This window comes from Xylocopa sonorina, chromosome 9, assembly GCF_050948175.1.
Source record: "Xylocopa sonorina isolate GNS202 chromosome 9, iyXylSono1_principal, whole genome shotgun sequence".
Lineage (NCBI taxonomy): Eukaryota > Metazoa > Arthropoda > Insecta > Hymenoptera > Apidae > Xylocopa > Xylocopa sonorina.
In genome coordinates, this window is record NC_135201.1 from 8,087,610 (window position 1) to 8,110,903 (window position 23,294).

The 23,294-nt window shown below is 46.3% G+C and overlaps 1 protein-coding gene across 2 annotated transcripts in view; it reads left to right on the forward strand.

Moving 5' to 3' along the window:
* Window positions 1–1,766: 1,766 nt before the first annotated feature.
* LOC143426632 (uncharacterized) overlaps window positions 1,767–23,294 on the forward strand; it is a 284,406-nt gene continuing 262,878 nt past the window's right edge. For both annotated transcript variants that reach the window (XM_076900213.1, XM_076900214.1), the window contains exon 1: window positions 1,767–2,068. In XM_076900213.1, the coding sequence (XP_076756328.1) occupies window positions 2,008–2,068 (61 nt within the window). In that variant the 5' untranslated portion in view covers window positions 1,767–2,007. The remainder of the gene's footprint in view (window positions 2,069–23,294) is intronic.

Genomic DNA, 23,294 nt, shown 5'->3' on the forward strand with positions numbered 1-23,294 from the left:
GGGATGCGATTCGAAACGGGGACGTTTCTGCTGTTTTCAAATGTATTCGCGTTTCATATTTGTACTTCCTGCGACGGTCCACTCTCAGCTATTATCGTCCATTGGCTTTTAAAAATATTCTACTTAGCAATCGACCGTGTTGTCGAGCGCATATCAAATCATCCGGATACCACGGTATTTTGGTTAGAATTGTTCATGTTTTTGTTCGAAGCGTGGTTGGTGAAAGAAAATTCTGTATTCCACCGTCGGTTATTATCACTGAAAGCAGGAAATGATTGGAGGGTAGTTGACGTAATTGTCCTGTTTGTCTGTCCGTGAATAGATTAAGCTTCGATGCAGATGTACAGATCTGATTCATGTTTGGCGCGTTGATCGTTCGATTTCAGAAGCGTACAAAATTCTGTGGATCGCAGAGCATAAAAATAATTTATGAACGCGTGTCTTTTTAAAGGCGAGGACGGTGGTAAGAAAACGGGGAACCCTAAACATGTCAGGCAGCTATTAACATTTACAGATTCTCCATTTGCAAATGAGAGCAACGTTACTCATATAAGTGTGCCATTCGGTCGTCGCGCGAAACACTAAAGCAGAAATGCAATCCGCTGTTCTGAGTGCTGGAACATCAGTCGGTGCCGTCACACGAGGGTTTAGTTTACGACCGCAGATTGTTTTGACCCGCGCCCTACTTATTCCAACGCCTCGCCTCGAATTCGCATTTTATTCGTCGAAACGAAACGCAACTTCGCGAGCAATCGAGCTTGTCGTCCGAACGAATTTTAATCAGCAAGTCGCGCGAACATCCTGACACGAGAAACAGCATCATCTCAACCATCTGCTGCCGCGGAAGCGATTAATTAACGAGCGCCCGTGGAAGAAACCCTTATAAATCAGCCCATGGACAATCCAAGCCAAACCGCGAAACCGCACGAATTCATTGAGCCCTCGTTCAACTCCTTTAATAATCATGACCGCACGATATCGCGGATCGAGTGTCGCTGGCTCTTCTTTTGTAAGAACGGGGAATTACAGGGGAGCCAAGTATCGATATCAAATTGCCAGACGCTCACCCTCACCCCTCTGGAATCGTTCGTATCGATCGGTTTGCGATACAAACGATCGTTTCGTCGTGTATTAACCCAGTTCGAACCCTGCGCGAGATGCACGCGACCTCGTCGCGTTAAAACCAAACGGAAGACAAGGTACAGGCAAGAAATCCATCGGAAAGAAACGAGGACAGCGCGGTTCTGAGGGGTTGCGAGGACGATCCGCGGATGGACGCGATCCCTGCGATCGTCTAAAAAGCTCGATAAATTGACACGTGGGGATAAACCGTCCGCGGGAAGGGGCTTATGACATCGTCCAGGCGCATCGACGGTGCTCGATAAGGGTGGTTTAAAAAAAAAAAATAGCTGAGCTGAGGGATGGGCCACGGAGGGCAAAGAACAGAGGTGGAACGATCGTGGACGATGGAAAAATGAGCGAGGAAGACGATGGAAACGGGTTGTCGGAAGCGTCAGGTGGGGTTTTGGGGGTGCGAGAGGTACTGGGAAAGGGTGAGAGTGTCGGGTGGAATTCGCGCTGCTCTGGTGGAGGGGAAGGCGGCCGATATATGGAGTGCAGGTAGGATGGCGCTGGGGGCGGGAGTCGAGCCGCAGGGAGAGGGAGTCCGGCGGATACCAACTCGGATAGCTAACAGTGGCTCAGTTTGCTTTCGTTCGTCCTTGCGGAAAGTTCGCACTGGCCGGCTGTTGTGCGCGTACTACGCGACTTTTACGCACGTTGCTCTCCCCGCCTCCTTTATTTTCGTTCGATACGATCGTCGCGTTCGATCGAACCCTCTGCATCGTGTCCGTCGACTACAACGTCCGAGGCTGGTTACGTCGCGGACCCGCGTCGACGTGTGACCGTCACCACGGTGTGTGAATGTGCTCGTGATACGAACGGGGATCAGTTAGTGTACGAAGAGGTGCGCTCTGCCGCGAGTAAAGTGTCAAGTGCCGGCGGACCATGAATACGATGATACGAGGCTGGATCCTTTGCAGTCTGCTTCTGCTGGTGTACGTTCAAGGTTAGTGGTTTGTTCGCGTCCATTGGGGTACGATCGGTGGGCACGTGTATCGTGGCGGTTCGACACCTCGAGTGGGTGCTCGAGAGAGGGCCATTGTCGCGGATCTTTCGATTCTCGTGCCCCTTTGGCGAGGAGCTAAATTCGTCTGCACCTTTGATCCAGAACTTGACCCGTGGATCCAACCATCTGCAACCTCTTTCTCTGTCGACCGCAGCCAAGGACAGTGGCAGTTCGTTCGCGGTGATTTTCTGACCGCGCGGTTAGAAATAACCTCTGGCTGTTTTCGTGTCGCGAGTTACTGTTTTGCTTTTTTCTGCGCGTAGTTACGTATACACCAGCGACGTACGACCACGTGCGCTATCTCTTCGAGGTTTCAACGGCGCGAACGAAGCGTCGCTTGCCCCTTTCTTTTTTGCTCTCCGCGTTCCTCTGTGACAACCGCCGCGACAACTAAGAGAGCTTGCACGGCCCTGCGATTCGCGGTCGCAGAAACGAGGCGAGGGCTTTCAAAGAGCGTTGCTCGCGCATCCGCGAACCGCTACATGGCTAATGCATGAACAGAAATCCCTGCGTTCCTCGACGCCCACGGTGGTAGCCTTGGCACAGTTCTTTTTCGATCGTCTGCCATAGTTTCACGATGATATTCGAGGCTCTCGCAATTTTTTCGCGGAGCCAGTTCCGAACGCACGGCCAGTCCAATCTGATTTTTCCTTTCTCGTCCTCCTCGCGAGGCGTCGCGCCTTTTTCGCGTTGGGTTTCGCGTTGGGAACAATGGCCACTGCGTGGCTCTCTCGCTCAGGGTAATCCAATTCGACGGGACTCGAAAATCGAACGGAGAAACAGGCTGCGAGACGGGATCCATCGACGTTCGAATGAATTTTCGTTCCTCGTTTCTTCGTTACTCGAACCTGTGTATTTATTAAGGGGATCGCACGATCACGCGAGATCCAACTTCGAAATGAATTCCCCATACGAAGGGGGCCACGAGTGGCTGTAACGAGTTCGTTAATCCAGCTCTGTCCGACTGTATCGTTATATAATTAAAGAGATATCGACGCGAGAAGCTGAAGTTCCCCGTCACAATTACGAAGCTCGTTTTTCTCCACGGTCAAGAATTCGAACGAGATCGAGGAAAGTTCGTCGTTGCTCTGGGACGAGTTCCAAACGCTGCTCGCTTTCATTATCATTTATCACTTAGCGCTATACATAAAACCAAGCGGATCTATTGGCACGTTTACACCATCGTCGATGTGTTTCGCACAGAACGATCAGTTATCTCAAAAGGTACACCGAAATCCATCAAAATCACCGAGTACAATTACTCGAGTCTTGTTCGAGCATGCATTCAATTCGTTTCCCTCTTCTTCGGCTGGAAATAGCCGCGGGAAACAGCCCTTATCATTATGCGGAATTCCCATCCGCGTGGCTGTTGTTGAAATAATAATAAAACCCCTCGTTTCGCCAACACAGGATAACCGATCCGTTCCAACCATTCAACCCCCTCCACGTTTCACCCTCTCGCGTGCGTCCACGGTTAATTCTATCGTTTGAGCAGCGCGGGATACGGAAAACCGGCAGCGAACCTGGCTCGTGTATTTCCTTAGAATCGTTCCCCCTTTATGCGGCTTTCCCATTCATCGTGGATCACGTGCTAATCGACACGGACTCGCTCGAGGGTTCGAGCGCGCGCGGGGACGCAACCCCCGGACGATCCTCTTTAAAACGGCGCCAGAACGTTTTAAAACAGCCGTCTTGCCAGGGCGATGCCTCATCTCGAATGTGTGCCGATCGTCGACGTCCAGTTGGTGAAATAAGCGCACGTGGAAGGGCAGCAACGATCTTGGCCAAGCGGCACGTATCTATCATAGTCAGGCGTCTTGGTCTGTTCTTATTCCGTGGCCGTTCGATCGTTCATCCGCGTTTTCCATAAAATAGCCCCGACGGAAGCGAAATCTCGTGAAAAAATTCGCCGTGAAACGAAATTTAATGCCAGCCGAAAGTTACGGTCGAAGTTCCTGCCCGACCCGTGTCCCGCGAGATTCCTCCGTCCCGCTCGAATTTTTCGGCCCATTAGTTTCCGCTGGCCGTGTATCATTAACCGCAAGGCTCGTTAACCAGCGTCGACCGCTTCGTTTCGTTGAACCCCGTTCCGTGTAGGAGCTCCCCGTCCACGTCGAATCGTTCACTTTTCGCCACTAGGTCAACGATCCTCTTCCCTCTGAACACCTCTGCGTTTATTGACACGCGTCAGGAATTAAGCTCCATGGAATTCTGCCACCTATCTGGATACTTATCGTTAATCGTCGAAGGGACCAAACATATAGTGAAATAATAACATACGCGTTGCGATTAGAATTATTAGTAATGTTCGTATCTATCGACAAAGCTTCACGTTGTAATCACCGACAAAAACAGCAGAGTTTCGAAAACCAGTCTGTCGATGCCAGAAAGTGTGTCGTCAATTTTTGACGCGGAACGGACGCGTAATCTGCATTGGTAACAGAGCGTGAAGCTGGAACCGAGCCTCGTCTTGGATGATCGTGTTTCGCCAAGGGATTTTCTTGTTTTTTAATCCCCCTTTTCCCTGCCGTCCCAGCGTTCTTTTTTTTTCAGCCGCACACGCGTGGATTGACTTTTAACGCCCGTGGATCCCGCGCAGCAACCCCCGTGCTCGGTGGCCGGGGTGAAAAATGAATGCGTTTTCACGGTCGCTGCAGCCGTTGCCAGCGTTAAATATATTCGACGGTGGTGGCTCAGAAGGACGGTGGTGGACGTTGATAGTGGTAAATGATCGCGGGAGTTAACGTGCCACGAGAAACTACTGTATTAAAGCGAGTACCCGAGCCTTTGCGCGAGTGCGCGTACCCGTGTTCATCCCCTCGCGTGTCACGCGGGGCGACGAGTCTACGCGTCGCACAAAGAGTCCACCTCCGCGTCTTCCTCATACGCTAATGCGCTGATGAAGCGCGCCTTCTTCTGCGAGGCTGTTCCAGTCTGGGATCATTTTCATCCGGCCAGTACACAGGGTGCTCGCGTATTCTCGTTTCGTCGCCTCTTCGCCCCTTTGTTTCGGCTTTCCAATTCCCTTTTTTTTCGTCCCACCTCGCGGATATGGAATTCCTTTCAATTTCGCATTAACCCTTTGATACTGCGAGTTCGCGCGATTTTGCTTCGCGACGACGTTCACTCGTTCCGATAAAGAGCGCACAGGGTTAAGAAAGAACCAGTCCGCGTTCTACGGTTTTCACTTTCCAATCGCGATTCAACGATCGTCGATTGCACGTATTTAAGAAGAATTTAGATTCACGGATTATTGGAGGACCGTAGAAGCTCGATGGAAACCCATCTGGGATGGCAATTTGTTTAAGCTCGCGAGTGGATCGTTCGGTAACGATCTTTAAAAAATAAAGTAAAAGCTAGGGAGTCCCGTGGGACGCATCGAGGTAACGGTCAATTACTTAATTGGGGTAAACGGAGCTCAGACGTACGTACTTACTCGATTAAGTTTAAAGGGATCGTCTTGTTGCCTGGAGACATTCGATTTTCCCGTGACGCGAGTATCGCATAGGCAGAGTCCTTCTTCGTATCGAGCAGCAGTAAGGGCGATAAAAATTGTCGGAACGGATGGTAATCGAAATTTCCTTCATTAACGTTCCCCTCGATTGGTAATCAACAAAGTGCACGCGCACCAGACTCCTCGACGGTTTTATACTGTTACGGAAGATACGCCTTCGTATGTCGATATTGTTGGCTGTTTCGCGATACAACGGGAAAGCAGGTAATTCGGTTGCTTATTGCTGATTGCTACTTACCGTACCCATGGGAGACTTACTTAAGGGGGGACAATTTTCCGAGAGTGCATTTTAGCGATTTTCAAAGCCAGCCGAATGGAAATTTTATTTCGGACCCGAGAGCAGGCCACGGGAACGGGTTTTTCACGTGGAAAAAGGCACGGAGATAGCCGGAAAGGAAGATAGATAAGGGAAAGGAGGCACGCGAAGTGCCCCGAGAGATAAGAAATGTACCTCGTGGACGTTTTATAATGAAATTGTCCGAGTAAATGTTGCCAGTATTATTAACCCATTGAACGCACTGTACTCGTGTGTGGGTACCTGCAAGCTAAATTATTTATAGTGTTTATTTGGGACAACGAATACTTGCTAATAAGCGAAAGATTTTTTTCGTTCTTCTCTGCTTTAATATTCTCTCTCTCTCTCTCTCTCTCGTTTTATGAACGAGTACTTTTATTAATTTCGAGGCTTCGTTGTCGCTTTGTAACTACGCTTGGCGAGTATCGTTTAGAAAAAAATGCAAAGTAATTTTCGGTTAACAAAGAGTCATACATTCGCTGTTGTTGGCGTTTCTATTTTGTGTACCGTGGAGCAAGTGAAAGCTTTATGATTACAGCTGGTATTAAGCAAAACCCACCCGCGCGTGAAGACGTTTTTTCGTCATATTTCCTGTGACTATGCATTATTGTGCAGCATTCGTAATGGCGGAAGTAGCGAAGCGTTCGGGGTTCTTCAACGATAATCACATTTTAGTGGAATAATGGATGCTCGAATGAATGACAATTTCGTGGTCTTGCGTGTCCAACGCGATAATTCAAAATGGGCACAGTGATCTGTAAAGTAAAGACTCTCTTACCCCCTCTGAGTCGCGTTGGTGTCTTTGATTATCCTTAATTATTAACAAAGTACCTGTCGATTTTTCGCCAGATCTAAGTACAAAAGAAATGCGTTAATTTCTAATGACTCTCGTACGTTACTGTTAATTGTGATCACTCGATGCACAATCTACGCGTTCAGATGTAAATCACCAGTCGACTCAACTGTTAAAACGGATAAAATCTAATTCAATAGTGTTTGCCTATGACATCGAATTGTCAAGTGGGGTTTGCGACGCGAACGTGCGTCAGTGACTTCGCGACGAGTTTCCTATCTGGGTCAATTTACGCTTACCCCCTTCCTCAGTCGATTTAATGGTTGCAAATTGTCGTTCCGTCTCATTTGGTAAAGGTCGTCGCGTCTTCTGCGTATTTTCGCCGATTATTCAATATCTATTTACCCTCTGTTATCCAATAAGTGTTTAAGTGAGCGTTTTTCTTCGTCTGGCTGTCTTTACTCTACGATCTTCGACGACTTACAGTGCTACAGGGCGCAGATCTGCCATGAATGGCGTTCGTGGATCACGTGCAAAGTTTTGAGCTGCGATTCTTTTTATTATATTACGTTATGTTATTGTCGTGTCGCAGGATTTGTCAGTCGTCGAAATCGACGGAGCTTGCGTGCCTCATAATTAAGCACGACGACACTCGCTCGGTGAATAGACACATAATTAGGCGACAAGAAGTTACGAGAGCGCGGTGACCTTAGAGCGTTTTAATTAACTTTTTCAGAGGCGGCCCCGTCATTTTCGAGCACAGGTAATGTGTGTTGTTTTTTGCGCGAAAACATGCTTCCACATTTTCTGCTAGATCCATTCGTTAGTTATTTGGGGCGTAATTAATGCGCGCGAAGGACAAATGTTGTTCGAAAAAAATGTCGCGAAACGCATAGCCGTTCCCTAATAAAACGTATAATTAAAGTCGGACAGTTTTACCTCGGAAATTTCCGACCACGATGTATGTTATTAACGTTCCGCGATCTTTCTCGATCACGTGACACTCTGTACAAGAAAACCACCCCCTTGCGTTTCACGCGAAGCGAGAAGAAATAAACTTTCTTCTTTTAACTGCAATGGAAGCTCCAGAGGATGGAAAGGGGGATGAAAAAAATGAATTGGCGTGTTTCGAACGATGATCACGTGACACTCTGCGAAAGAAAACCACCCCCTCGCGTTTAACGCGAAGAAGTGAACGCTTTTTAACTGCCACGAAGGCTTCAGGGGGTGAAAAGGGGGATGAAAAAATGAATTGACCTGTTTCGAACGATGAGAAAGACGTAGAGGGAGGAAATTCATTCGCGGAATTCCTGCGAGGGTCGTCGAAAATTTGCGTTCCTATAAACAAGCGATGCTGGTAGCGGAACGAGGCAGCTTACTTTAATAGAATGTAATGCACGAAGAAATCGTGATTGCCTCGCTAAGAAACGCATTTTGGCAACGGTACAAAGAGCGCGGTTTTACATTCCTCGGGCATGCTGCCGCGTTTGTTTAATAGTCGATGCAGTTTGTTGTACCCAGCATCCTCTGGAACTGCTCTGGCATATTATCTTCGTTCCCAGCTCATTCCGTTCTCCGCCCTTCGCTCGTTATTCGAGCGATAAGATATTCGAGCTGCCTTCGATTTTTAATTGAATCGTGAAATTTTCAAGCGTTCGACTGAAAAATTGATGCGACTCGATCAAACATTGAAACCTGGACGAGTTTTTAACGGCTTTCGCTACACGTCTCTCCCCTGGTTTACCGCATAAATATGTAACCACCGACTCTGCCATTTGCAGCCGCGTTTAAAACATCTCGTTGGTCCGCTCGATCGATCAAGCGCATTCGAAATTTCTCGCGTTCGAGGAAAAAAGAAAGAAAAATAGAAACATCGTCCCAGCAATTACGTTCTTATTGAATCCGCGTTACTCGAAGCGTGAAGGGGGTGAATGGTACTAAATCAGCAGGCATTGATTCCGCCCTTGGCGTTATCCCCGTTTGTCGCCCTCTGGTAATTAAAAGTTCGTTCTCTCGTTTTTTCTTTATAATAGAAACGCCTCGATCAATCCTAGAACGGGATCGTGAAACAGTTCTGATTAACATCGACGAATGACGAACGGAATGATTTCAAATTCGAACCAGACGATCCTTTGCGCCATACTCGTGTCACGAGTAACGTTATGAACTTGGTACCTCTAGTATCGAGTCGTGAAACGATGCCAATTGGCATTCGCATTCGACTCGTACCTTCACTGGCCAGACATTCCGCATAAACGAACACGGTTATTTTTGTATATCACTCGATACTCCCTAGAAACCGCAATCATCGTAAGGAAACCTATAATCGTTCGATCTGGTTAATTTACTTCTCCAATGGTCCCTCGCCTACTTTTCACCCCCTCTATTCACCCTCTGCACCATAATGGAGACTCTGAGACACCACTGTACATCACCAGCTACTGTTAATTTACAATTAGAACAGTCTCTTATCCTAAATATTCCACATAAACGAACACGGTTATTTTTGTATATCACTCGATACGCTAATTTACTTCTTCAATGGTTCCTCGCCTAATTTTCACCCTCTCTTTTTACCCTCTGCACCGTTATAGAGACTCTGAGACACCACTGTGCATCACCAGCTACTGTTAATTTACAATTAGAACAGTCTCTTATCCTAAATATTCCACATAAACGAACACGGTTATTTTTGTATATCACTCGATACGCTAATTTACTTTTCCAATGATCCCTCGTCTACTTTTCACCCCTTCTCTTCGCCCTCTGCATCGTTATGGAGACTCTGAGACACCACTGTGCATCACCAGCAGCTACTGTTAATTTACAATTAGAATAGTCGCTTATCCTAAACAAATAGGACAGGTTGGAGACGGTTGTAGGCGGGTAGATGCATCTCCACTGCGTTTCGTTGGTCCCGCCTCGCGTCTTAGACGCCCGGAAACCTGATGTCTCAGCGTTAACTCCGTCATCCGGTTGCGGAGCGAATTCAACGGGCGCAAGCCGTACGCGGTTCCTCCTCCTTTCCTGGACAGCTTCGCGTGAATCTGGCCTTCGTAACATAGCCACGCGCGCGCGCGCCACTTTGTCCCACCGGAAGTTTATTAGTTTTGTTATTTCCATCTGAAAGGGCGCGGGTCCGCTAACGAAGTCGCGCTCCAACCCCTACCCGCGATTATGATTATCATGTAAATTGCAAAGAATCGTTACGGAGGCTGTTACTCGGAATTAGCAGTGCCGCGAGGGAATTATAACGCTGCGCTGGTTGCACGCTGCGTACAGACGCGTTTTCCTCCCCGCTGGTTTTTCGAAAAATGTTAGCAACCAGCTTGGAGATCTTAGTTTTAATTGGTAAGATCTGGAGTATTTGGGGACCAGTGGATAATTGATCAAATTAACGCTAGATATTCGATATGTGATTATTATATTTAGAATGTTTGGTACCTGAAAAAATTGATTACCCCAATTCCATCTAAGTTTTAATTGTTAAAATCTGGAGTATTTTATGACCAGTTGGCAATTGACCAAATTAATGCACAAGTGAATAAAAATCGATACTTGATACATGGATATTATATTTATATACATATTTACAAAGAATGTTCGATATTTGAACATTTATGCTGGAAACATTGATCGTTTCAGTAGATCCTTGATTCAGTCCCCAATTTCAGGTCTAATTTCTCTCTTTCTTAGAGCTACTGCTCGAACCAGCGTTAATTTAATTACCGTCACGTGTAACGGAATTAATTCGCGGAGCCACGAAATACACCCGCTGTTTTGTCGCCTACGTTCCGTTTTATTGCGTTTAATTAACATTACGGTATAAAAGAGAGGTGCGTAGCGTCCCATCCAGGCGGGGTCAAAAATCACCGCCTAACCCCCTCATTGTCCGTTTCCTTCCTGTTTCGCGTCCGAGTAAACGACGCGTCTAATTAACCCTGCTATTTTTTGTTTTTTGCTTTTTTTTTCTTCTCTTTTCGTTCGCCGTTTTCATCGCCGAGGGGAGCCGTCCCGCGGATTTAAACCCCCGGACTGGGCGAAAACAGAAATCCGACAACAGTTATTCAAACTGAAACTCGTCGTCCACTTTGGGATAGAAATTGTATTTTTAACGAACTGCCGCGGTTCAACGCGGCGAAACTCCGGGACATTATTAAATGTTCAATTTGTTGCGCGAATAAAACACTCTCGGTCATTGTAATCTAAAACTTTTAATATTCAACGGGTAGGTGTTACGCGGTCGTTGGAGTATTATTTTTTTTTTTCCAGTTTCACCGATCGCCCATGGATATATAAATAAATTAATACGCTCGACGAGGGGTATAACCGCGTTTTTATTGATTTTTCATCTCTTCTCGCTCGATCAAGTTGTTCGAAGTTGGCTGATCGACGGGGGATCGAGCAGTGTTGATATTTGTTAAGTTGAAACTTCTTTCCCGCGCGTGGACGGAAGAAGCGAAAGTCGATAGAAATAATTGACTGAAATTGTTGTTTCGTGGAAAGAAAAAAAGAGAAACGAGCTACGTGACTTATCATGTTCTCCATTGTGGCTTCCGCGTGGCCTCTTTTGATCGACGTATCGAGCTCGCGAAACGAGTGACTTCGGTTCTGTTTGTTTCTCTCCACCTCCTTTTTTTTTCTTCTTCTTTTTTTTGGAAAAGGAATTGCGACGAGCGGCGTATAAACACAACTAAAAGGAAACAGAATAACGAAGATGCTTTGGCTTTTACGTCGGCTGGCTTTTTATTTCGTGTCCCATTCGAGTACGGAGTTTGCGGGAAATGGTGGATTACTCCAAGTTCCAAGCTGCTGTAAACACACGATAAAAACTCGACGCGATTCGATTCGATCACTTTCCCGAACTGCAGTTACCCACTGGCAGGGGTTGAAATTTTATTTAGAAAGATAAGACGTTTATGAAAGGTATAAAACGTATTTCCAAAGGAACTCCATCGATATAAAGCCAGTAAAAACAAACGAGGATAAAAGAAAAACCTAGTGAAACAGTTAATACAATACAATTCGATCATTTGTCTGACAGAAGATATCGAGGTTCATCGTTTCAAACTCGAAAGCTAATTTATCCAGAAAACAATCTTTTTTCAATCCTATTGACGATATAGTTCCTCGTCATTGGTACCAGAAAGTCACCAAGCGTTCTCCACTTGTCATTCCCGGTGCACGCGAGAGAAAATGGAGTCGCACGACAAAGTAAACCATGAATTATTGCGGATTTAACCATTTGTCTGACAGAAGATATCGAGGTTCATCGTTTGAAACTCGAAAGCTAATTTATCCAGAAAACAATCTTCTTTCGATCCTATTCACGATATAGTTCCTCGTCATTGGTACCAGAAAGTCACCAAGCGTTCTCCACTTGTCATTCCCGGTGCACGCGAGAGAAAATGGAGTCAGACGACAAAGTAAACCATGAATTATTGCGGATGACCAATGGGAGCAGCGTCCGCTCGAAACTGCTACTAATATCAATTTTTGAGAGGCAAGAAACGCAACAAACAACCCAGCAGCGGTTGCATCCCTCTCGCGTGGTACCAGTCGACTTCGATATCGTTCATCCCCCAGCCAAGAGAAAAAAGGTCCCACCAAATCTCACGGTAACGATCTATCACCCCCCGTGGCTCGTTTCTGCCCGTTCTCCTTTCAGTCAGATACACGTTACCAACGCGGAATGAAGCTATCAGGAGGCGGATAATTAATCACGGGTGCACGGGGACCGTACGTAGAAACTCAACTGAAATTAATAGAGCGTTGCAGGAAAATAGTGTCGGACGTCCCCTCGATCGATCTACTTACATCGTTATTCAAAGTGTCGGGAAAGTACGGTCGAAAGGGTCGAGCGACGGCGGACGAAGAGAAAGAACGGCGGTTGGGGGTGGAAAAAGAATGAAAAAAAATAGGAAAAGAGAAGGGAAACACGGTGAGGTTAACGTTTCGAAGTCAGCTGCACGCGCGTACTTAATCGCCTGTCGTTAACGACAAATTCCGTCGAAACTGTGCGGCTGGTTGTCCGAGTGTCTGAGCAGGAAACTGGCTGCCATTGGATATCCGTCTTTCATTAGAGATCCATTTGTATCGCAGAATTTTTCTTTGGTGTTCGAAAATTTCATTGGTAATTATTAATGACTGTGGATCTGTCTGGCGATTAAAAAGTGATTAGAAACGACGTGGCTGGAGATCGACTGTCATTAAGGACGTCGTTCAATTTACGTGCACATGGTTAGCGATAAACACTTGTCCAGAGAGATCCAGCGACTCTCTGTCGAGCGATAGTGTTTCCAGTGTGACGCGAATGCAGCTGCTACGAGGACCAGTTTATAAAGGGTTAAAAGGAACCCATTGAAGGGCTGAAAGGACATTTTCCCTGCGAATGGAGAGTGGATGGGACGGCTGCATTCGATTACCACCAGCTCCGCGATACGTCAAATGTATCGTGTAAACGTATCGCGCGTTATCAAATGGAGAACGAGGGGACGCGATGGTGAATGAGAGAGAGGGTGAGAGAGAGAGAGAGAGGGGTGCTCGTGATAGCCATAACTAAATTCACGCGGACATTCATCCGTGATAACCTCGGCTCTTGGGATAGGTGACCAGCGCGAACCCTCCGTAAACTATGAAACTCGCGCGTTGGAATAGCGCCGCTCGTAAAGTTAGGCACTCAGCGGGGACACCTCTTGACGAAACCGTGCTTCGTATTGCCACGGGACGCTTTTTAACGCTTTGAGTGCACAGTGGCTTGTACACGAGTGATTCACGCGTTTCGTGTCTTAATATCAATCGTGAAAGACGCAACGAGCCGTAGCTGGTCGAATCTCAACGTTCTACGAGCGACAGAGTTAACCCTTTGACTTTTTTGGTCGGCGGCGAGACAATTTCGCGCGTAAATGAATTTACAGAAGAATTAACATACGAAAGTGTTATATACTGATATATTATCCGCGTTTACAGTCTTGAAAAAGATAATTATCAGAGCTCAAGTTCTGTGTAATTGTAACATTTTACACAAACACTTACCAAGGTATTCTGAAGTGCCAGGATCTTGCGGATGATCGCTGCTACTTCCTGATTCACTGTCTGTTACATTAATTTTTCTGTTTCTCACATCCGATACGTCGTTACTGTTTACACTTGCTCGAAATTGAAAACGAGCGGTGGAAAATTTCGCGATACGCGTGCTTCCTACGACCGTCGAAACTGTACTACACGCTGGACACATCGTATTCAGGACTACAGTCGTAGAATTTTACGTCACAATGTCACTTTCCAACCGAAGACATAAACAGCCTAAGGGACCACGCTCTCGAACCAATACTTCGCATCTATCAATTGAAGATAACGAAATCCAACGTAAATACAGCCGCTCGAGTTGCCACGCGAAACATCGTGGCGAGTGAGAATCGCCATTCGAGCGCAAAGGGTTGATTGAAGTTGATGCTGGTGCGTAAGATCGTCGAGAGGGTGGGATATTGGGACTGAAGGGTTTCTAAGACCAGAAATCGATTTCTTCGTGGTTAGGATATTCGTGACAGGGTGCAAAGTTAAGAAGTACTTTTCAGAGTTTTTATTTGATGCGTCGAGAGATTCTCCAAGAGGACTGCTGTTCTGTCTATCGTCTCTCTATCTTGTACAAGCGATATGTTTTTCGATTGCCTTTCGATTGGTTCTTCGACGTTTTCTCTAAATACCAATCGTTACCATTTTACGGCTCTTAAGCCACCGCCTTCTTAGAGAAGGGTTGCAAGAAAGGGATGCAAAGTTACGAAGTCGTTTTTAGAGCTTCTTATTTAATACTATACCGAGGGATTCTCGAAGGAGACTGATGTCCTGTCGAGTGTCTCTTTACCTCGCAGTTCGATTAGTTATTCCCCTTTTTATTAAATACCAGTCGTTAGCATTTTCTACTATTGGGCCATTGCCTTCTTAGAGGAGGGCGCTGATGTTTCTGGTGGAGGGTGACTTTGTCATTACCATATTTGGTCACGAGCAATGGACCTTTCGAAAATCTCCAATTTATGGCTTCTGCGTGTGCCATCGAGGCCGTTGGAGAAAGTTAATTTATCGCGTACCTGTAAAATATTCGAAGCTTGAAATGGTTCCTCAAAAATGATCTTCTTGATTGCTGCGCATACTTGACTGTGCTAGTTGTTTGTAGCGGAATTTTTCCTTCTACAGTGCCTTGCTAGTCGTTACAGGACATTAGTCGCGTTTTCCTCGAGAAAAAAGATGTTTGCTACTACGCTTGTTTAACTTGGTTATCAACGTCTAAAGTTCACCGACTGAAATCTATTTTAGCATCACGTGGCGTGCGATCGCTGGTTTGCATTTGCGATCACGCGATATTTGTTGTACACCGATTTGGTGGATGTTCGCCAGTCCCGTTACGGCTGAGGTTTATTTGCTTCATTCATCACCTACCCGCACTGTGCACGTGCGTGCTTTTTTTCTCTTTCTCTCTCTCTCTCTCTGTTTTTTTTTCTATTCCATCGTCCCCCGACTTTTGGTCTCGTTCAAGTTCCTGGCAGAGATTTAGTTCCAGCGATCAGAGCACCGTGGCGGTAATCACAAAGCTGTCCGAACGATTGTTGGCCTCCGTTTTGAAAACAAATAAATTCGAACGAATAAAAACGTTTCCATCGTGGAAATGAAATTTAAAGAGCAGCGCGCCGTTTTCGCGCCACGCGTCGTTCGCCGTCGATTTTTCGAGGACGCGACGCGTTCCATCGGTCGAAGAGGAGAGCCTCCTCGCTCGATACGACTTTTGGCCACGCTCTAGCGAGATTTAATCAATGAAGTGTATCGAACACCCGCAAGACGTATGCACGGCGCTTAAATATCGAGACGACGCGAGAGATTGCGAGTGGTATCGATCGTCGTACAACCACTATTCACGTGTCCCATTTCTTTCGCTCCAAATCGATGATCGTCGACTCTAAATCGCGCGATTTTACGATCCACAGAGGGATCCATGAAAATTCCATCCAGACGGTAAGCGAGAGACGACTCGATCGCTCGTACGCGCTCGATACGCGGCAGATCTGCTCGAAAGAGAGGATGGCGCGCGCGAAATATAATAGATCGTCGATACGCTCGTGGAAATAGTTTCGATGACAAGTTGCCGCCATTGTTACCGTCCCTGGAGCCGATCGTAAACTATTACGTGTCGAATACAGCTCGACGAGCACCGCTCTCCTCTTCTTGCAGCAGTGGCCCCCGCAATTAGGGGATGAAACGATCGCAGCTACCCTGATCACAGAGAGAAAGAGCAAACCTTGCTGGGAATTAAAGCGACGCGTGGCTGAGGTTTGCCTCGTTGTTGCCGCCATTTCGTAAAGGGACGTTCCTCGCCTCACCCTCGTTTCGTTCTTCCTCGCGTTATAGATTACGTATTCATGGGGTTTTGCTCGCAACGCTGGTCCGAATCCTCCACGCTGGACCCACCAACTTTTTATGATAATTCGCGTCACTGTCACGGCATACGTAATTACGCGGACGCTAGTCCTCGAATATCTCATAAATATTTCATATTACGGGTGAAAGATTAGAAAGTGACGCAAGGTGTTGCGATATTTTTTAAAGGGCACGAAAATATTGCTAACTGGTGAAATTCGTATTCGATAATTGAACGAACTTTATGCGGACGCTGGTCCTCGAATATCTCATAAATATTTCATATTACGGGTGAAAGATTAGAAACTGACGCAAGGTGTTGCGATATTTTTTAAAGGGCACGAAAATATTGCTAACTGGTGGAATTCGTATTCGATAATTGAACGAACTTTACGCGGACGCTAGTTCTCGAATATCTCATAAATATTTCATATTACAGATGAAAGATTAGAAACTGACGCGAGGTGTCGCGATATTTTCAAAAGAGCACGAAAATATTGCCAACTGGTGGAATTCGTATTCGATAATCGAATGAATCCGAAGGAGACACTGTTGGATATCGTTCAAGCGTTTCGATTGGGGATGAAAGTTCGTTTCGAACCGCAAGATGAAAAAATGAATTTGAAAGACAACCCAATAGCGTGTCAGCGTGACAAATAGCTCGCGTTTAACGCGTCCTGTCTCGCGTATATTTCAATCCAGAGAGAATTACTGGCAGCGGAAAGGATTTCGACCTTAAACGAATATAATTATCATGGAATCCCACGGATGAATGTACACTAATTGAGGTCACTAATTGGAGATTTGATTTCGGCGTTTTTATTCCAGGACACATTTAAAGTCCCCCGCCGCCCTCTTCCCGACGGGAATAAAATGCGTTTCCTTTGCGCGGCGGTTTATTTCATTTTTGCCCCGGTTTTATTCCGTTCAGCCGCCTCGAAACGAGAGGCGACCAGAAACGACGGGGAAATTAACGGGTAAATATTGTAAAAAAGACGCTGCGGAGGAACGTCGAACAATTACGACGAATTACTTGTCGTTTAGCGCTCGCTTCGCACGCGTACAGAATGGATTACTGTCTCTACGTGTGTTTATACGTGTGTCCATTTTTATCTTTGTTGGACTTGAAGAGAGAATTCGAGGGGTTTTCTTTTCAACGTGGACGCGCAGCTTTGCTTCGATTCGCGAGAACCGTCGCAAACGAGAAGCAAACAGTAATTGACCGTTTGCTTGCGCGCGAAAGTCGAGATAATCTTCTGCTCGACAGTTTGAACAGGGTGGCTACGCGAGTTCGATGGGGATGACTCGTTTAGATTTTTAAACGCGCTGTCGATCTTCCTTTCCAGTGGACACCCTTGTTTCATGAGTCACTGAGGTCTCGTCGATTTTCTAATCAAACGATTGCTTTAAAGATGCCTCTCGTCAGTTCAGATCACGCGAGAGACAAATTTTATAAAAATACAAACGCGTGGCGATTTTCTAATCAAACGATTGTTTCAAAGATGCTTTTCGTCAGTTCAGATCACGCGAGAGACATATTTGATGAAAATACGAACGCGTGGCGATTTTCTAATCAAACGATTGTTTCAAAGATGCTTTTCGTCAGTTCAGATCACGCGAGAGACAAAATTTATGAAAATACAAACGCGTGGCGATTTTCTAATCAAACGATTGCTTTAAAGATGCCTCTCATCAGTTCAGATCACGCGAGAGACAAATTTGATGAAAATACGAACGCGTGGGGTCGCAGACGATATTCTTTCGCGTCCGTCACGCGAATGATTGACGAACCGGACGCGGGTAACGATTGGCACTTGGACGGAATACGAAATGCGCCCGGAGACGCCTGATCGTAATTTCGTTATTGATTTAATTGCTGCCCGCCTCCATTAATCGCGCCGCGTTTAAACCGATCACACGTTGTAAATCGCACGTGACACGCATCACGAGGATCGCGCATGCCCTGCGTAATGTCGTTCGCCCCCTCGAGGAGGACGAGGGTCGTTAAAAAGTTCATTGAAAGGTGGCGATCGTACGGCGGGATCGCGTGTCGTTTTTAGTTCTCGAACTACGGATTTCGAACGACGGGGAATCGAATTTGCGTGAAATAGAGCACCCGCGGGGGTGCTCGAGTCGCGCGACGTTCCAAGGAACTTTGTCTGAATAAAATAAAAATAATCCACCCCCTTCTGGGCGCTAAGTGCACCGACAGCCGCAGCTCTATCGACGTTCGAGCACTAACTGAATTTCTTTCGTTACACTAATCGACTTAAACCGCGTTTCATCCGGTGCCTGGCCGGAGGGAACGCCATTGCTATTGTTACTCGATCCTGGCGAACTTCTCTTTCAATTTTCTGAAAAATATCCTTTTCAAAATGTTGCAATTTCCGTCACGCTCGCTGTGTAAATTGATCATCGTGAAAGTTGGGGAAAATTCTCATTCACCCTCGCAAAAAGGGTTAAATGACTTTGCATCGACTCTCTTTTTTTATTGACACGCATGTGTGTGTGCATGTAATCAAACGTATTGAGAAATGGTGCGCTTGAGTGGCGAATTGAAGACTGTTACGCTTCTGAATAGAGCCTCAAGTAGTAATCCGTTCGACTACCCTCCTCTATTCTACGCGCGTCGCATAGGCGAGTTGGAATTCAGAACTATGCGAGAAATTAGTATGCATGCGAATCCAGCAGCCCAGTTGGGGGCGCGCCACATGCACTCGAGACGGGTAAGATGCCAGTTTCCTGTTTGTCACTGAGGCTTCCTGCGCTCACGTCTCCTGCGTCCTGTACACTCTTTATCTACTGCTTAATAACGAGAGATAATACATTCGCGAACCTTTTCGCGTAAGATAAAAGCAATATTTCGAAGGTATTTCGAAAGTATTTTGGTTTGCAGCGCGCAGCAGTTTAAATGGCACGTATCGACGAGGTGCCAGGCGACCTCCTCGTTCCCACTTCGCAAGCCTCTCTCTCTCCACATTTCTCGTTTCTCTACTATTTCGAAATTGAACGAGGCTCTCGAACTTTTCCATCGCGTGTTTATTCATACCGCCTCTCGCTTCGCGCGACGTCAGAGGAACCGACAAACCAAGCAACGCCAGTAAAATATCAGGAATACGCTATTTCACTATATTTTCTTCTCCTGGTCATTGTAAACATTGCGAAGATTCAGCTGGAGAACTGCACCCCCTCATACTCTGTCCAAACAGTCCTCCACAACCCCCTTGATCGCCTTATTCCTCCATGTTAAGTACCAACGACAAAAGTACAAACGTAAGTCTGCAAGAAAATGATCGTACAAGAAGTACACCGTGCGTTATAATAAATTCGCGTCTCTTTATCCATCAGACGCGTAAGAGGAATCGACAAACCAAGCAACGCCAGTAAAATATCAGGAATACGCTATTTCACTATATTTTCTTCTCCTGGTCATTGTAAACATCGCGAAGATTCAGCTGGAGAACTGCACCCCTTCATACTCTGTCCAAACAGTCCTCCACAACCCCTTAATCGCCTTATTCCTCCATGTTAAGTACCAACGACAAAAGTACAAACGTAAGTCTGCAAGAAAATGATCGTACAAGAAGTACACCGTGTGTTATAATAAATTCGCGTCTCTTTATCCATCAGACGCGTAAGAGGAATCGACAAACCAAGCAACGCCAGTAAAATATCAGGAATACGCTATTTCACTATATTTTCTTCTCCTGGTCATTGTAAACATCACGAAGATTCAGCTGGAGAACTGCACCCCCTCATACTCTGTCCAAACAGTTCTCCACAACCCCTTGATCGCCTTATTCCTCCATGTTAAGTACCAACGACAAAAGTACAAACGTAAGTCTGCAAATGATCGTACAAGAAGTACACCGTTTCGTTATAATAAATTCGTGTCTCTTTACTTCCCCAGATGCGTATCTTATTTCCGTCGAACAAAGTGTACACGCAGAGATTCGACGGTCCGCCATAAAGCAGCGATTTACGAGCGACACGAGCGGCATTGCTGAGACAAACGTTGCAGTAACGGGGCACCGCGTAATTCTAGTTCACGCATTACTAACAAGCGTAATTACATCTCGCGCGGAAGTATATTAGAAGGGCGACTTCGAAAGGATAGGGCGCAAGAAATACGGTAATGGCGTCGTATGCATAAACGTTCCTCCACCCGTGCCTTGCGTACACTCGCGCGCGTGTACAGAAAGATGCGATATCACGCGCAGCATAAACTCTGCTGGCGTGTACACACGTATACACGCGGTGTACCCTGTCGAGGATAGTTGGAGGCGGGTACAACGAGGATGGGGACACGGTTGTTTCCCAGACATTACGAAACCTCGATTCCAGCCTGTAATTCCGTCCTTTCCTCCTGCTCTCGTGTCCTGCAGCACTCTTTTTCGTTTCGCTGTGCCTGTAGCCCTCTCTCTCTCTCTCTCCATCGAACTATTTTACACTTTTAAATGCCACGCCAGGACCTCTCGTAGGCTTCTTTATACTGCTTCCCTCGAAACAATGCACGAACACGTACGTATGCTCGCTTTGGTATCGTAAAACGAAGTTTAGAGCGTAGAAATAGTTTGGAATTAATATTTGTTGAGATATCTTGGATATTTCGAAGGTCTCGCGTGTTTATATTTAATTGGAAGAGCACAGAGAATTATAGAAGGTATCGATGTCCTCGACAATGTCTCTGCAGGAGTCTGCACCCTCTTTCGAGCCAGCCAACGAGTCGCAACTGAACAACGATAAGGGGAGAGAGGGTGGTTGCTCGATTTTGAGTCGAGCGATTGGATCTTCGATTTGGCTCGATGAAATGGGAATCAAACTGCGAGTACAACTTCTACGAGGCTCTTTGTTGATCTTGCATTGCAGGATCGCAGAGTAATGTGGCCTTCGATGAGTGTCGAAATATTATCTCGATTGGGACACCACTCGTGGATCAAGTAATTTGGTTCCTCGATGGACGAGGGTGGTTAAATCGAAGGGTGAATAAAATGGTAACGCTCGATGCGATGTTTATTTCAATTCTGAAGACGCTCGACTCGTTTGTAACCATAAAAGGTAATAAGAAAGTGACGGACGAGGGTAGAATTTTACCGTGGAGGGTAATTTCTCGATGGCGGTGCAGTGCATCGCTGCAGTTGCTTCCTCTCGGAATTACGCGAAGTTTCCTCCGAGAAATCGTTCGTATTTGTGGAAACGTTTCGCGTTGAGTTACGATCGCGAGCTGTTCGGTATATTTAAACGAAAAAAGGCAGATTGCCGCTCAGAGAGCGGTATTTAATTCCATCCCAGCGAGGGGGTTGATTATTGGCGAACGAGACCCGTTCGACTCCGTCAAAGGAACCGTTCGAGCGTGACCGTTTCAGTTATCGATCGACACTGGAAATCTGCTAGCATTTTCGAAATTTCCAGTCTCATTTTTAACGTAGCTTTCGAAAACAGCCTGTTTGCCTCTCACAAGCGTTCTCCATCGCGTGTGACCTCGTAAACGGCTGATAACTTAGATGGTCGAAGCGTTTTGGCTTGGTCTTAGATTAGCACGCTTCTATCCCAACAACCTGGCTTGCAGCCGTTCCCATCCCTCTGAGTGGCTTGTTCCTCGTGCTATTGTAGGTTAACCTAATGTCAACCAAGTTGGCCTTACCCAGCCGCCTGGTAACGTCGTGTAATTGACTCTTCGAGGACGCCACGCGAAAGAGATCGTGCCCAGAAATTCACCCTGATATCGATTTCGATGTCACATTTTTTTCAACCCACCAGCACCCGATTTTCAAACAGTTTCTTCTGGTTTCTCACTATTTCTCAATATTTCACGAGGTTACTTCAAACGAAGCACCCAATTTTCAAAGTTTCTTCAGGTTTCTCACTGTTTCTCGACGTTTCACGGGGTTACTTTAAACGTCGAACAGCTGATCGCAAGAAATATGGTTCATTCCACTCATCGATTCGTTCTGTTCAACAGACGAATGAATTTTTATCGAAACTCTGACAATTTTCGTCGATTATTCGTCGATAAACATGGAGGCATCGTTCCTCTGGCGGGTATCATAAATCGGTCGCGATACGAATTCCCAGCGGGATAAAAATTTGAATCGCTGGACAGACGAGTGCCCCTCTCTCTCTCCCTCTCTCTGTCACTGATTAACTGATTATCGTCGTGGCGTTCAACCTCCCTGGGAAACAAACATCGCGTCCAACCTCGATATGGTCCCCCAATTCAATCTCATCGAGGCGATATCTCTCGCAGTTACGCGTTTCTAGTTAAAACAAGGACAACGGCGATTCGTTTGAACGCTGACACGCGAGCGGGTGGAATTAAAAATTATTGCGTGCGCTACAGGACGGGGATAATCCATAACCGTTTGGACGGGCCCGTTTTAAACTCGCGCGGAATTGAGCAACAGCGCGGCCAATGATCTACGATAATAATGAAAAAGTTTCGAATTTACGACGGGGGTCGACGCGCGTAAGGTTAATTCGATCGCTGCGAACCGAGGGGAGGGGTTGAATTGCCTCAAAGCCGACGTGGCCGCGCGAAATATTCGCCTCGCGTCGAAATACAGCCCCCAGTGCGTTGTGAGTCTCCCTTGGCACGAAAAAGGACCAAATAAAATCAGGGAAAATCAATACGCGCAGCGTGTAAATAGTACTTCCGGCGCGCTCGACGAGCGTACGCGCGAGCTGCTCCCACGTGTGTTTCATTCTTCTCGCTCGATGAAACGTTAATCCAATCTACATCGACTGTTCGACCATCTTCTTATATATTTGTCCATAACTTTTATTTGATATCCACTCGCTTGTATATTATTCGTACATCGATGCATGTATTTCGACAGCCTCGATTAACTATTGGTCCGATGATCTGTGACCACGAGTCGTGTCATCTGCTGACATAGGATGTTCAAACGTGGACCCATGGAGTTGCTATTGGCAGCGTCAGCAGGTCCTACTTAGGCGATCGCCTCGTTTGTATTTTGCTAGCTGCTGGTACAGGACTTGTCAAGGGTAGTAGCCATATTGTCTTTAAGCACCCCTTCAAATATTTCGAGTATCCTATTTACTCAAATCTTCCTTGTATTTTTTACTTCAGTGGTTGTCACATCAGTTCGCATCTGAAAATCTTCTGTTTTTCTAGCCCAAAGGATTCGTCAGCTTT